General features: G+C 41.0%; 1 protein-coding gene across 2 annotated transcripts in view; it reads left to right on the forward strand.

Annotated features, from left to right (window-relative positions):
* The first annotated feature begins 1,180 nt into the window (after positions 1-1,180).
* The window catches only part of KDM3A (lysine demethylase 3A), a 51,455-nt gene continuing 38,969 nt past the window's right edge, over positions 1,181-13,666 (forward strand). For both annotated transcript variants that reach the window (XM_055240468.1, XM_063617556.1), the window contains exons 1-4: positions 1,181-1,331; positions 1,905-2,120; positions 9,377-9,532; positions 10,679-10,789. In XM_055240468.1, the coding sequence (XP_055096443.1) occupies positions 1,935-2,120; positions 9,377-9,532; positions 10,679-10,789 (453 nt within the window). In that variant the 5' untranslated portion in view covers positions 1,181-1,331; positions 1,905-1,934. The remainder of the gene's footprint in view (positions 1,332-1,904; positions 2,121-9,376; positions 9,533-10,678; positions 10,790-13,666) is intronic.

Here is a 13,666-nt window from a genome sequence, read left to right on the forward strand (position 1 = left end):
AGCTGGATAGGTTTTTTCTTCTCATTTAGCAGCCCCCTTCCTTTAAATGGTCTGCAGATTATAAATCCAATTTAATTCTTCTGTGTTACTAACTTTAAAAACTTAAAATCACATTCAGAATATATTGAAAATCAACATCGAGTTAATTTGCATCTATAATCCCTTATATGTTTCCAAACATTCTCTGATTATCCGTTTCCACACTTATAAAATGGGAGGCATGAGTTCTTCTTAAGGATTAAATGTGATGTAATGTCAAACACCAGCCTTTATGAACATGTCTTCAATTTCTTCATTCCATTTCTTTTTCATTCAATCAAAATACTTCAGGTCCAGAGCACACAATCACCTCTAAACTCCTTTGTCCTTCAAAATCACCTTCTCTTTTATCTCTTGCATCATTCATTATGGCCTTCAACTACTTTAAATTTCTTTGTAAGTCTCTGAATACCTTCTCAATCCCCCTTTGGAGAAAAAAAATGCCATTATACATTGTATTTAAAGGTCTCTTTTCCTCTAAATTTAATGAACGTCATTATCCAGTAACTCCACGCCTTCCTTCATTTATCCTTCAAAATGGCGGACTTTAGACGTTCCACGATCAGCACCACGTGCGCCTGCGCCTCCCGCAGCCATTTCGCCCAGCAGCCTAAGCTCCGCGAGGCGCCTGCGCACGAGCCGCCAGAGCACTGTCGCTCCTCCCTCCAGCTGAGTACGCCTGAAACCGCACGTTCTCTTCCCTTCCCTCCCCCGCTAACCCTGCACCGCCCTCACCCTTTCCTGTGAGATTCTTCCGCCAAGTGGAAGGCTCATCTTCGGTCGACAGCCTACGCACTTGAGGAACAATCCAATAGGCACTTATAGCTCAGGGTCTCGCCATTCAGTTTTATCTATGCGCCACAGCAATTTTCCTCCGGGGCCCAAAGTTAATAACCGATTTCGCGGGACTTTTTTTTTGCATACTGTTAGGCAACAAATGGAAAGAATGGGCCTGTGGCGGAGGGATCATTCGCTTATTCTCTGTGTACTTTAACCTAATGGGGGTCGCCCGGGAGTCGGAAGGGGGAGGGGAAAGGGAGGAGGCAGCCAAGGAATTGTTTTTTTCTCTGGCCCCGCCCTCGCCCGGGCGGCCAATGGTGATGGTCTGTTTCCCCCGGAGCCTCGCCCAGCTCCTGTGTCTCAGCCAATGAGCGGCGGAAGCGGCTCCGAGGGGGCGGGTCCGGGAGGCTGTGCGTGTCTTGTGAGAGCTCTTGAACCAAGTCAGTGCTGGAGTCGGCTAGGCGGCTGGAAACGGCGGCTGCCGCCGGTGACTCAGGGAGGCGGGAGGCGGGGTAAGAGCGCCGCGGCCTCGGCTGCGGGGAGAGGGGGAAGAAAGGTGAAAGCGCCGAAAACATGGGCCCGCCGACCGTTGGCAGCGGCGCAGGCCCGGGAGACGGGGGCCGGGGGGTCGGGGGCCGGGGAGCTGGGCACCGGGGCGGGGCGGCGGGGCAAGTGCGGAATCGCGGCTCGCCCACCCTCCCCCGCGGGGCCGCCCGGGGCGGGGACCCAGCCGCCCGGGACCGGCGCTCCGCACCAGGGGCCTTTTCTTTTCGGGGCTGGGGGCTGAGCACTTTGAAATCCATTCGAGCCCCAGATAATTTTTCCCTCACTCCCTCTGCGTTTGCGTTTGAGCTGTTAGAAAAGCCAAACTTGGGAGAGCGAGGGTCACGCGGCGCTGGGGCCCGGGTGTGTGGCGGGGGAGGGCGCCGGGGGGCGGGAGGGCGCAGGAGGGGGGCTCGGTGCGGGTCCGCCCGGGGCCGCGTCCTCCCTCGGGTTCGGCGCCCTCCGCCCGCCCTCTCTGCTGTCTCCGCCCGGCCCCCTCCCGCCGGCCGCCCCCGTCGCATTTTGTTTTTGTGTTTTTGCAGGGAGGAGCTCTTCCTGCAGGCGTGGAAACCATGGTGCTCACGCTCGGAGAAAGTTGGCCGGTATTGGTGGGGAAGAGGTTTCTCAGTCTGTCCGCAGCCGACGGCAGCGACGGCAGCCACGACAGCTGGGACGTGGAGCGCGTCGCCGAGTGGCCCTGGCTCTCCGGGACCATTCGAGCTGTCTCCCACACCGACGTTACCAAGAAGGATCTGAAGGTACAGGCGGCTCCGGGCCTCTGCCGCCGGACGTTTCGCAGTTACCTTGGTAACGCGACTATCGGTTCCCTCCTTCCGTTTTCTGAAAACAGAGACCAGAAAGTTGGCATATGATCTGAAGGTGCAGGAAGCTAGATCTTGAAAGTCTTTGGAATGGTTGTATAGAGCCGAGTTGTGTTTGGCCCACAGCTCCTGGCTGCTTGGCTTTAATAATGGGCTTAGGGTTGTTCAGATACGCTTCATTAATGCCGGTGCTGTGTCCCACTAGGACTGTCTCATCTTTACTGCAGAGGAGGAGGAGTATTTTTGTTAGCGTTAGGTTGGGCCTGTAGGTGACGTTTGGAGTCACTAAGAATTGAGGGTTAGTGCTTGGAAGTACTTTCAGCTGGTTTTGTTTGTTCCTGTTAATTTATTCGCTCAACTTTAAAAAAAAACTTTCAGACTTGTTAAAAATGAAGTGAGTGTAGAGGGAGGAGCTTAAGTTCTGTTTGGCGTATTAGGGTGGGTGTTTGTCCGTATATGGTGGGTCAGGGCAGGAGTGGGTTCCTGGTTGTCTGTGATGAGCCTGTGGGTGGGTGTGGGATATGACCATATATGGAGGGATGGGGTGGAGCTGTCCCATATATGGTATATTGGAGGACTGGATTAGAAATACTGCACTTGGACGCTTGAGGGGAGGGAGAGAATTGGGAACAAGTGCGGCCAGTGATTTTTTTTTTTTTTTTAATCATTATGACACTCAGAACCTTTTTCTGTTAGATCTTTTCAAAGACAGATGAATTCTGATTGTGATCCCTAATAGAAGTATTGGTGTGAAAGGATTGTCTGGGAACAAGCAGTGAGGAAGCCATTGTACCAACAAAGACTCCTTTGTGCAAAAATAACTGAAAAAAGGTTACTAACAAAGACTCCAAAGTGGTGATAACTTGAAGGAAGCTTGTCAGAACAGAAGATATTTCCACCCTGCGTGGTGGATGTGTTTCAAAATCTTCACTTGGCCGTCATCTTTGCTTTTTCTTAAACTATGTTCAAATAAAGGCAGCAAGTTTTAGCATTGGCAGTTGATTATATGTTGATTTCTGAAACACTGTTCATTTGAACACTTTGAGGGTGACAGTGTATGCCCAAACTGGTATTTATCTGTAAAGAGTTGTAGGAAAGGGGTATGCTGTTAAGCATGTTTTAAAGCTTCGGTGTTGTGCCTTGTCTCATGTTGAAAAGGAGGAGTGACCGAAGAGCATTTAACCGTGTGCCAAGCACTTCACAATTATCTCGTTTAATCCTATAGCAGTTCTTGGGGGTAGGTACTAATATTGCCCCCATTTTATGGATGAAACTACTGTGCCTGAGGGACATTAAGCATCTTGCCAGGGACACATAGGTAGGAATTGACATAGCTTGTATTCTGTCAAACCCAGGAAATTTTACTCTAGAAGCTGCCCTCTTAACCATCAGGCCAGTGATCAAGAGCTGTGCCACAGCAGAGCTCCTGTCATAGGCTGTGAGGTTTGGTGTTTTCCTCCATTCCGCTCATTCTCCTTCCAAATCAGGTTTTGATGTTTATAGAGATAATATGTTGTGGTGCAAGAATGGCCAACCTTTTTGCTTTGGGCTTATAACCTTTCTGTAAGATGGGCTTTGTGTACTACATGTCAATCATGCTTGTTGTGGTTTATTTCGCCTGCCAAATAAAATTTTCTCTAGTGTATTTGTTTTTATGTGATTTGAATGGAAACAAGATTTTATTTAAACTTTCCAGTCTTTAGTTCTTTGGCAGATGTTGAGAGACTAGGCGTTCCCTTCCCTTCTCTGGCAGTGATTGAGGACCTGTTGGGTTAGGCAGGCAATCTAGGAGGAACTTCACATGTATATATTTTTTAAATCTCCTCCCTCTGCCCCAGCCTTTGAGGAGGTGGTGATATCTTCATTTTCAGAATGAGGAAATAGATTTAGGAAAAGGAATCTTGTCCAGATTTGCGTAATTAGCTGCTAAGGGAGGCTGCGAATCCAGATTGGGCCGAGTGTCTTCTCCACTGCACTTTGGTGCCTAACCTGAAGACAACTGGGAATTCATGTCAAAAACAATTTTGGCTAGGTTGGATTTTTGCCTTACTTGTACACATCACAACTCAACCCTCATGTAAGATGCCAATCTTATGTCTGTTTTCTAGTCATGATTTATCACTACATTCCTTAGTTGAGTAGCAGATGTTAAGTTTGGGGGCCATGTTGCATTAAAAAAAACCAGGATTTTATTTTGCCTTGATTTTAGAATTGGGGGGTCTTGTTGCCCAGGCTGGTCTGGAACTCCTGGGCTCAAAACACCAAAACCAATTTGTGCTTGGTGAGATGGAGGCAGGAACCAAGTAACTAAGACCATGCTTACACTAGGGTTTAGGGGCATTAAGTTTTTGGGGGGTGGGATGGGGGTGGGGCGAGGGGCTGAGATGAATGTTATTTATTAACATTCAAGTAATGTGTAACCATTCTTCTATTATTAGGACAAATACAAGTCTGTCTAGACTGGCTTGTTTAGATAGTTTTGGATGATATTAATGAGGCCAAGGCTTGTTAACTTTGTTTCACCTAGAGAGACTTTGTAACCGAATCACTTACTTAGATGACGAAAAGATAATATGTCTAGTAGTTGGTTACAGAGAAGTTAAGGTGAAGACATAGTAACAGTAGGTAACTATGATTAAATGGTTACATCAGGATTTAGCAAAGAAAAAATAATCATTAAGTGGATATTATGTGGCGATTACTTCATTTAATCCTCACAAATATCCTAGATGGTAAACTACATTTTTAGTGTCAAAAAACTGAGGCTTAAAGAAATTAAGTAACTTGAGTTTGTCTCCAGACCTTAAACACTAGGCTTTAATATTCAGGTAGAGCGAGGTTAGAGCATTTTATTTTGCTAGCCTCTATATCCCTAGCACCTAGAACACTGCTTGGCATGTAGTGTGTGCTCAACTATTTGAATGGATAAGTGAAGGAATCATAAAATTATTACCTCTTCTATGGAGAAACAGTTTAGAAAGAATCTACTGATGAGGCAGTAGCATTCTCTTCATCTGGAATAACAACAGATCTTAATTAGATGTGGCTATAAAGACTGCTTTAATCTTATTTTTATCCTGCTCTTTCTACTTGAGTATGAAATGAGTTGCTTCCTAGCTGATTTTGTTCACATAATTATGCATGCTGGGAATGCCCTGCTTCCTTAACTTGTCCTTTTCTTCTTTGAAGCCTACCTTTTCCTTGAGTCTAATGCCCCTTCTTAGTCCTTACAGGTGTCCTTAGCAGGTAATTAGTCCTTGCCATCTGTATGTACCATTTCCTGCTATTGTCAGCAGTTGGGTGCCTTGACCAATGCCTAGCCTTTCATTTTTGCACACCATTGAAACTTTAATGTTAGTGCAATCTGCTGCCAGTCAAACCATATAAAATGAAAAAACTTCTAGCACAGTATAAAAACTGTTTACCCCTTTTAATTGAATGCTGGACCTTGGGATCTTAGACAAACATTTAGGCATAAGAAGACATAAGTGGAAGCACAAGGAATTAATTTCTTTGTGGAGTAGTGAATTAAGTGGTATCCTGCATTGTAGTGCGAGGCATAAAATAGACATGTAATTAAAAATTTGTCTAAAAACCATATCATTTTGTGCTCCTACTTTTAAACTTGGAAACATTTTCCTTGGTGTTTCTGATGGCTTTTATAATCATATAGTCAGGTGAGATGAGAGTATGTAAGAGTGGGAGATTTTGATATTAGTTTATTAGATATAATATTAATTCATGTATCAAGAGATTTTCTGTTGGGGAAACATTGACTTGAAAAATGTTCTTACTGAATTTAAATGTCTTTTTAGGCCAGGCGCAGTGGCTCACGTCTGTAATCCCAATAATTTGGTAGGTCAAGACGGGTAGATCATCTGGTCAGGAGGTCAGGAGTTCAAGACCAGCCTGGCCAACATGGTGAAACCCAGTCTCTACTAAAAATACAAAAATTAGCCAGGTGTGGTGGCACACACCTGTAATCCCAGCTACTTGGGAGTCTGAGGCACGAGAATCACCTGCATCTGGGAGGCAGAGTATGCAGTGAGCTGAGATCACACCACTGCACTCCAGCTTGGGCAGCAGATTGAGACTCTTTCTCAAAAAATAAAATAAGTGTCTTTTTGTAGAAATGTCCACAGAAGGTTTTTTTGGGGGATGTCATTAAATGTAAAACCTCAGACCTCAAGGCACAAATGAAAGATGCTTTGTTTTTTCTGGAAATGGGGTCTCTGTCACCCAGGCTGAAGTGCAGTGGCACAATCATAGCTCACTGCAGCCTCAACTTCCTTGGCTCAAGCAATCCTCCTACCTCAGCCTCCTGAATATCTAGGACCACAGGTGGGCACCACCACTCCTGGTTAATTTTTGTGTTTTTTGTAGAGACGAGGTTTCCCCACGTTGTCTTGGCTGGTTTAGAACTCCTGGACCCAGGTGATCCTCCTGTCTTGGCCTCCCAAAGTGCTGGCATTACAGGTGTGAGTCACCATGCCTGACTGACGTACATGGTTTTGATAGGAAACTTTTGAACAATATTGAAGAAAACTCACAACTTGTTGGTTTTTTTTATATATTTTTTAAAGTCATTTTTTTCCAAACCAAAATAATGTGATTTTTGGCTAATACAGCGTAATATTTGAAAGTCATAAACTTAAATTGTTTTTAAGGAGCTAAACTTTTTTTTTTTTTTCCAAATCACTCAAAAATTGGGATATGAAAAGGGGCCCTGTCTGACTTTTGGTTTAGGGTTATCTTAAGCTTTAGATAGTGATCTGGTAAGAACTGTGATGTTGCTTAAGTTTTGGGAAACCACTTAAGATCTTAATCCTTCTTAATTCTGCACTTTTTTTTTTTTTTTTTTTTTTTGCTGAATAGATATTAGATAATCATGTTGAAGACCCTCTTTCCCCTTCCTCCAACTTAATGATACCTTGATAAGATTTGAATTAACCATGGAGGTATTAAAACTACCTAGTTGTCTTGCCAGACACTTTACATACGCTGTCTTTTAAAATATGCCTAACTATGCAATGAGAGGTGTTACATTTTCATTTTGAAAAACATCGAGAGAACTTAGATTTTCTAAGTGAGGGTTCTTAACCTGGGGTGCAGGTTAGTTGGTTTCCTTTGTAATCATAAGTATTTTATTTTATATATGTAAAATCATTCTAAGAGAGATTCAGTGTATCTGGGAATTCAAGATCTCTAAATCTGGATCTGGAATTTGTGCGTGCTCATTCCTGTTATACCACATTGCTGATAAATAAGAAAACTGTCTACCTAAAGCTTGGTTGAGTTTGAGATTGATGTGACTATGGAGCAGAAAGACTAGCCAATTGAGGGGAGATGTCAGAGCATATGGATTCTGTGGCTGGGAAACAGAAAGGAAGATAGGCAGTCTCTGCCCACCTTTATGAAAGACCATTTGGTTGATTACAGTGATAGAAAACATATAACTAGGGAGAAACGTACGTGGGCCTTGCCACGTGGGTGTTCACGTTTATTCTGATTCAGAAAGTATTCAGTAATAACTGCAAAGTTAAAAGCCTAAAATACCAAGAAGATACGTAGTTTCCTAGGTAAAGTTGCCTGGGAAGTTAGGGATGCATGTTTTGTTGGCTGAGAAGGGTAGGATAGATCTTAGATTTCGTTTATTTTTATCCTGTAGACTGGAGAAGGTTTGGGATTGGGGCTAATGTGGGAATTTAGTGCCTTCTAAGCAGATGGGAGAGACAAGATAGGAACCCAATGCAGAGGGAAATTTATTCATTAATCTATTCTAACAAGTATTTGAGTGCCAATTAGTTTCCATATACCAGTGATAATACAGTGGTAAGCAAAAGCAGAGACAGACTTTGACCTATTAGAATTTATTTGTCAATCAGTTAACCACAAATAAATAATGCAAAGTGTGGATAAGAGCTAAGATGGAAAAGTACAAAACTTTGAGTACAATTAGTAAGGGGACCTCTCTTGGGAGAGAGAGGTTTGATAAGGGAAGGTTTGTTTGAGGCAAGGCTATGGATTGTGTTCTGATAGATGAAGTTAACTAGTTAATAAACTGAAGGTTGAAAAGGGATGTATGAGTGATGTCTGTAAAATTATGAACAGATTTGATAGATGATACATGTATTAACTAATTTCTAGAAACCAAAATCAGAGACCTCTTTAGTAAGAGGAGGAATTTTAAATCAAATAAAAACAGTGATTTTTACACTGAATATTGAGGGAGTTTATTGTCGTTGGTAGAATACAAAAAGCATTAAAGAGGACCTAGAATAAGTTAGGGGGTAGCATATTCATAATGGGTTAAGGAAGCTGGAGTGTTTCAGTGCTTTTATATGACTTTGAGTTTTATGGTTTTGTGAACAATTCCTACTCATAGATCACTCCCAGAAGCCCACTTTCAGACTGAATTTTTTTAATGTCTTTAAATATGTATACAAATTTTAAGAGTTGTAGCCTTAGGGTTAAAAGTGTTATGCAGGTCAGAAGCAGAAAACATTACAATTACTTGGAAAACAATATACAAGGTAGTGTAACTTTCATGTAAGAAGCTGGAGGTAGTTCTGAAAAACTCTGGTCATTTTGTTAATCACTTGTTTCTATGTTATCAAACAAGTAATTTTAGACTCCAAATTCTGTGGTAAATTTCCTAGCTTATTCAACTGAAAGGGATATTGAAGATGTGCTATATATTAGGCCTTGTGCTAAATTCTACTCATTTCAGAGGAATTCAAAAGCAGGTGGTGGATTGTGGTGATGGGGGGTCGTCTTAAGCCCACTTATATTGTCAACAGAGAATTACAATGCAGTTTTATTAAGTACATCTTTGAGTTTCAAATTTTTGTCTTCCAATTCCAAAAGCTCAGATGTCTAATTAATGTATGTAAACACCTGATAAGTAGGGGTTGTTTGGTTTCTGGGCTTCCCAGGGGTTTACTTTAGGGACAGAGACTGGCCCAAAAAGCCTTGACTTCTGCATCCCAAAGTGAGTTGGGAGCCAAAGCCTGGTTCATGTGTGATAATGTATTGTGGGCTGTGACAGGAAGTGAGGGAGCTGGAAGGGGGAAAGCACAGCCAGATCAAAGATTCAAATAGAATAATGAAGGTATAGTTCAACTGGGGCATTTGTAATGCTTATTTTAATAAATTGAATCTGCTTCCCCTACCCCCCAATTTTGTCTGTCTAGGTGTGTGTGGAATTTGATGGAGAATCTTGGAGAAAAAGAAGATGGATAGAAGTCTACAGCCTTCTAAGGAGAGCATTTTTAGTAGAACATAACTTGGTTTTAGCTGAACGAAAGTCACCTGAAATTTCTGAACGAATTGTACAGTGGCCTGCAATAGTGAGTAAAACTTTGGCTTATTGAACTCCTGAGAAGAGGGCATTTTATCCATTGTGGGTAAAACAAGGAATATGTAAACGTAATGCCAGAAAGTCAGAAAAACTCCCAGGATCTCCTGCCAGCCCTTTTAAGAACTCTGCACTTCTGAGCGAGTCCCTTGACTTTGTTGGACCTCATATTCACTTGACAAATGGGGATGGAGGTAGTAGTGGGAATGTCTAGGTCAGAAGGCAGGAACTAGCAGTCATATGCAAACATATAGATCTGTTTGGTTTGGCCCTTGCAGTACTTTCAAAACATTTGAATTAATTGCCTACTTTAAAAAATGTGGAGAATACATCTAAAAATCTAGATTTCCATTGTCTCTTAAAAAATCTACAAGATAATGGCAACACTGGAGCCTTATGGCAGCAATAGGCTGGAGCCGAATAGTAGCTGTTGCCTTGCTCTCTGTAGGGTTTCCAGTCTTGATCTTATGATCTTTAAGGTTCCCTCTGGATTATTATATTTTTTGGCTTTAAAGATACTATAAGTCAGTATATGATTGTGCTATATCCACATTGTAAAGTGTGGTGCAATCAAAGAGAAGAGTGAGTGCTGTCTGGAGAGGGCACTTTAGTCTTTATAGGACTTGAGCTGGTGCTTCAAGGAGGGAAGGTTGGATCTGGATAGTTTGGAAAGGCCGGGAGAATGGTTGAAGGCTGATCAGATTGTGATCTGATTTTGCCCATGAGTGAAAAGAGCTGCTATGGAGATTCTTGAGAGATGAGGGTTGTGGTTAAAGTTTTATTTTGCTCTTTGTATTTTTTTTTTCCAGCTGTTTAGAACTGGTTAAAAACACAGGCCTGTCTCCCCAGAAAAGTGTGCATACAAACAGTTTTTGCATAAATTTTTGGGACACCGTGAATCTGTGGACCCAGTCTTGAATATTAATAACTCCCAAATGTCTATCTGGTTTAAATTATTGGGTTTGGATAAAAATTGTATTATCTATGGCTGCATAAATAGTTGTTATGAGATAACTTGCAGTAAATAAAAAAAATTAGTGGCTTTATCACTTTCTCTGTGTATGGAAAATTGACAGTTCCTATTTTCAGAATTATGCTGACAGCAGTTATGATGCTAAAGTGTTTTCTTTTGTTTTAGATGTATAAACCTCTGTTGGACAAAGCTGGTTTGGGATCCATAACTTCTATTCGCTTTCTGGGAGATCAACAAAGAGTATTTCTTTCTAAAGACCTTTTGAAGCCTATACAGGTAAAACATAGAAACAGTAGTAAACCTTAGAAACAGAAATACGAACTCCTTTAACATGAGAAGTAAAGTACAGTTGAACCTTAAATAGTGTGGGTATTATGGATGCCTACCCCTTGCACAGTAAAACATCTACATATAACTTTGATTCCCTCCAAACTCTACTAACAGCTTACTGTTGACCATAAGCCTTATCGATAAACAGTTGGTTAACATATATTTTGTATATGTATTATACACTGTATTCTTACAATAAAATTAGCTAGATAAAAGAAAATGTTATTAAAATCATAAGCAGAATACATGTAGCATTCATTAAGTGGAAGTAGATCATTATAAAGGTTTTTGTCCTTGTCTTCATGTTGAGTAGGCTTTTGGTCTTGCAATCTCAGGGGTGGCAGAGGTGGAAGGAAATCTGTTTATAAGGGGGCCTGCACAGTCCACACCTGTGTTGTTCAGTGGCCAACTGTATATTGATGTTGATTGCTCTAATTTAAATACCTAACAGGAAAGAACCCATCCCATCAGCAGTTAGGTGTTAGACATCATTCCTCAGTGTTAGCTTTTGGGTTATTGCTGTCCATTTACGGCTGAAAGGACAAGGGCATTATAGTTGATGGTGTGTGTGTATGGAAACACTTAGGTGATATGAAAATAATATTTAAAAGTAGACCGTTGTTTATATACATAATATGTGCATGCATATATAGACACTCATGCATACATATATACAAGCAATCCTCATTATTTGTAGGTTCTATGTTTGTGAATTTACCTACTTGCTAAAATATATTTGTAACCCCAAATCAATACTTGTGGTGGTTCATGGTCATTAACCAGTACTTGCAGAGCTGCAAATAATTTGAGTTGCATGATGCAGGTTCCCAGCTCCTAGCTAAGGTTAAATAAGGTGATGTTCCACTTTGTTTCACTTATGCTGTAAACAAGTGTGCTTTTTGCAGTCTATTTAGTGCTGCATTTTTGTGCTTTTTTTTTTTTTGGTGATTTCACTGTTTAAAATGGCCCCCAAAAGCAGTGCTGAAGTGCCATGATGTGTCTTAAGAACAAAATATATGTGTTAGATAAGCTTCGTTCATCTGAGTTATAGTGCTCTTAGCTGTGAATTCAAGGTTAGTGCATAAGCAGTATATATTAAATAAGATGTCTTTCAACAGAAACATATAAAACAAGATTATGTGTCAATTGGTTGATGAAAATGTGACCAGAGGCTTGAAGGAACCTACACCTGTATTTCCTCTAGGAGCAATGTTTCAGTATTTGCTAATAAAACGTTTTTTGCAACTTGATAAAACATAACTACTGCAAATGATGAGAATAGACTGCACGCATGCACACAAACACACATTATAATAATATTCATCTTTTAGATATCATTTATAAAGCTGAATAATCTTCTTTACCACCTTCTGTTTTGTGACTTCATACCTGACTTGTTTCTTTGGGGTATAGAACTATGAAATCTATTTGCTAAAAGTAGTTTGGGGTCAGTGGTTACCAGGTTGCCAAGCCTGTATTGGGAAGCCCAAAGCACTGGCTTTTCCTCTACTTGAGTCTCATCCATATCACTTCCATATCTGGAAAGTGAGTGAAGACAGGATTCATAATCTGAACCTTATTTTATAATGTTTAAGTAATGGAACAGAGAAAGATGCTTTCACTTAGTTAATTTCAGACACAAGTTCTTAGTTCTTATGTTAATACCCATCTTGATATTTTTCCTGCCTTAAAAGGAAGACTGACTTGCTTGCAGGGATCAAATAACATACAGGGAGGTTGTGGATATTTTGCTTTACTGAGTGATAAAAGGAATTTTTTATTCTTAGTGCTGTTTTCTGAATTTACATCTTTCCTGTATTTAAGGTTTTCAGTTAAGGTAGAACCCTAGTTTTGTTTCTTGGGATTGAAAAAGAAACATCTAAATTAGTAAGTTTATATTTGTTCTCGGGAAGAGGGGCTGTGAGCCATCAGTGTGAATGTTGTCATTAATACAATATTAATATATAATTAACTGGGAGAACTATAATGTGTGGTCTTGACTTTTAGTGATGTTGAGTTTTCAAAGTTTAGTACTTCAGAGAATTATCTTGTAGATACGGGTGATCACAGTAGGCTGTACGAAATTCCACTTTGAGGGATGTGATTACCTCAGTAGGATACTTGCTCTAGATAATGCACAGAGCACCTGAAAATCATTCGGCATGTGCAGAAATTGGGGTTGAAAGTTAAGGTCCGTCTTTAGATTGAATTTTACTCAGTTATCTGTGGGTGAGAAAAAGATGAGGTATCTGGACAACCATCTTGCACTTCCGTTAAGCCCTAAACTCTCCTAGGCAGCCTAATATTTTTCTACTTTATTGAAGCCCTTTGCAGCTCTTTCCGTTGATGTGTACTTTCATTTTGTAGTGGGAATTGGAGAATATAATTAAATTTTTTGAACTCACATAAACAATACATGCATGAGAAAAAAAACAAAAACTAACCCATTCTGGTAATTAATGTTGATCTCTTATGGAGACCCTAGGTTTTTCTAATGTTACTTGGCAAAAGAAATACATTTTTCTAGCACAGCTTCTTTAACAGACTAGTTATCCTTCCCAGTGGGAAAAATGGATGACCCATTCTTGGTCACTATCCATTTCACAGTGGCAGAAAAGCATAAAGCCCTGATACTGGGAAGGGCTTCTGTGTTTAGCACTGTTTTTTCTTTGCCCTGCTAGAATTCGGTTTGGCAGGTTATTCCTATTGACAGTTTCTGTATTACATTTATCATAACTGGGTGTGCACACAAAGCCAGAAGACTGTGGAATAGTGCCAAGAATGGAGCTGCTGCCAAGAATTGAATGTTTCAGAACTGGCTTA

The sequence above is a fragment of the Symphalangus syndactylus genome, chromosome 14 (genome assembly GCF_028878055.3).
Source record: "Symphalangus syndactylus isolate Jambi chromosome 14, NHGRI_mSymSyn1-v2.1_pri, whole genome shotgun sequence".
In the NCBI taxonomy this organism is placed as follows: domain Eukaryota; kingdom Metazoa; phylum Chordata; class Mammalia; order Primates; family Hylobatidae; genus Symphalangus; species Symphalangus syndactylus.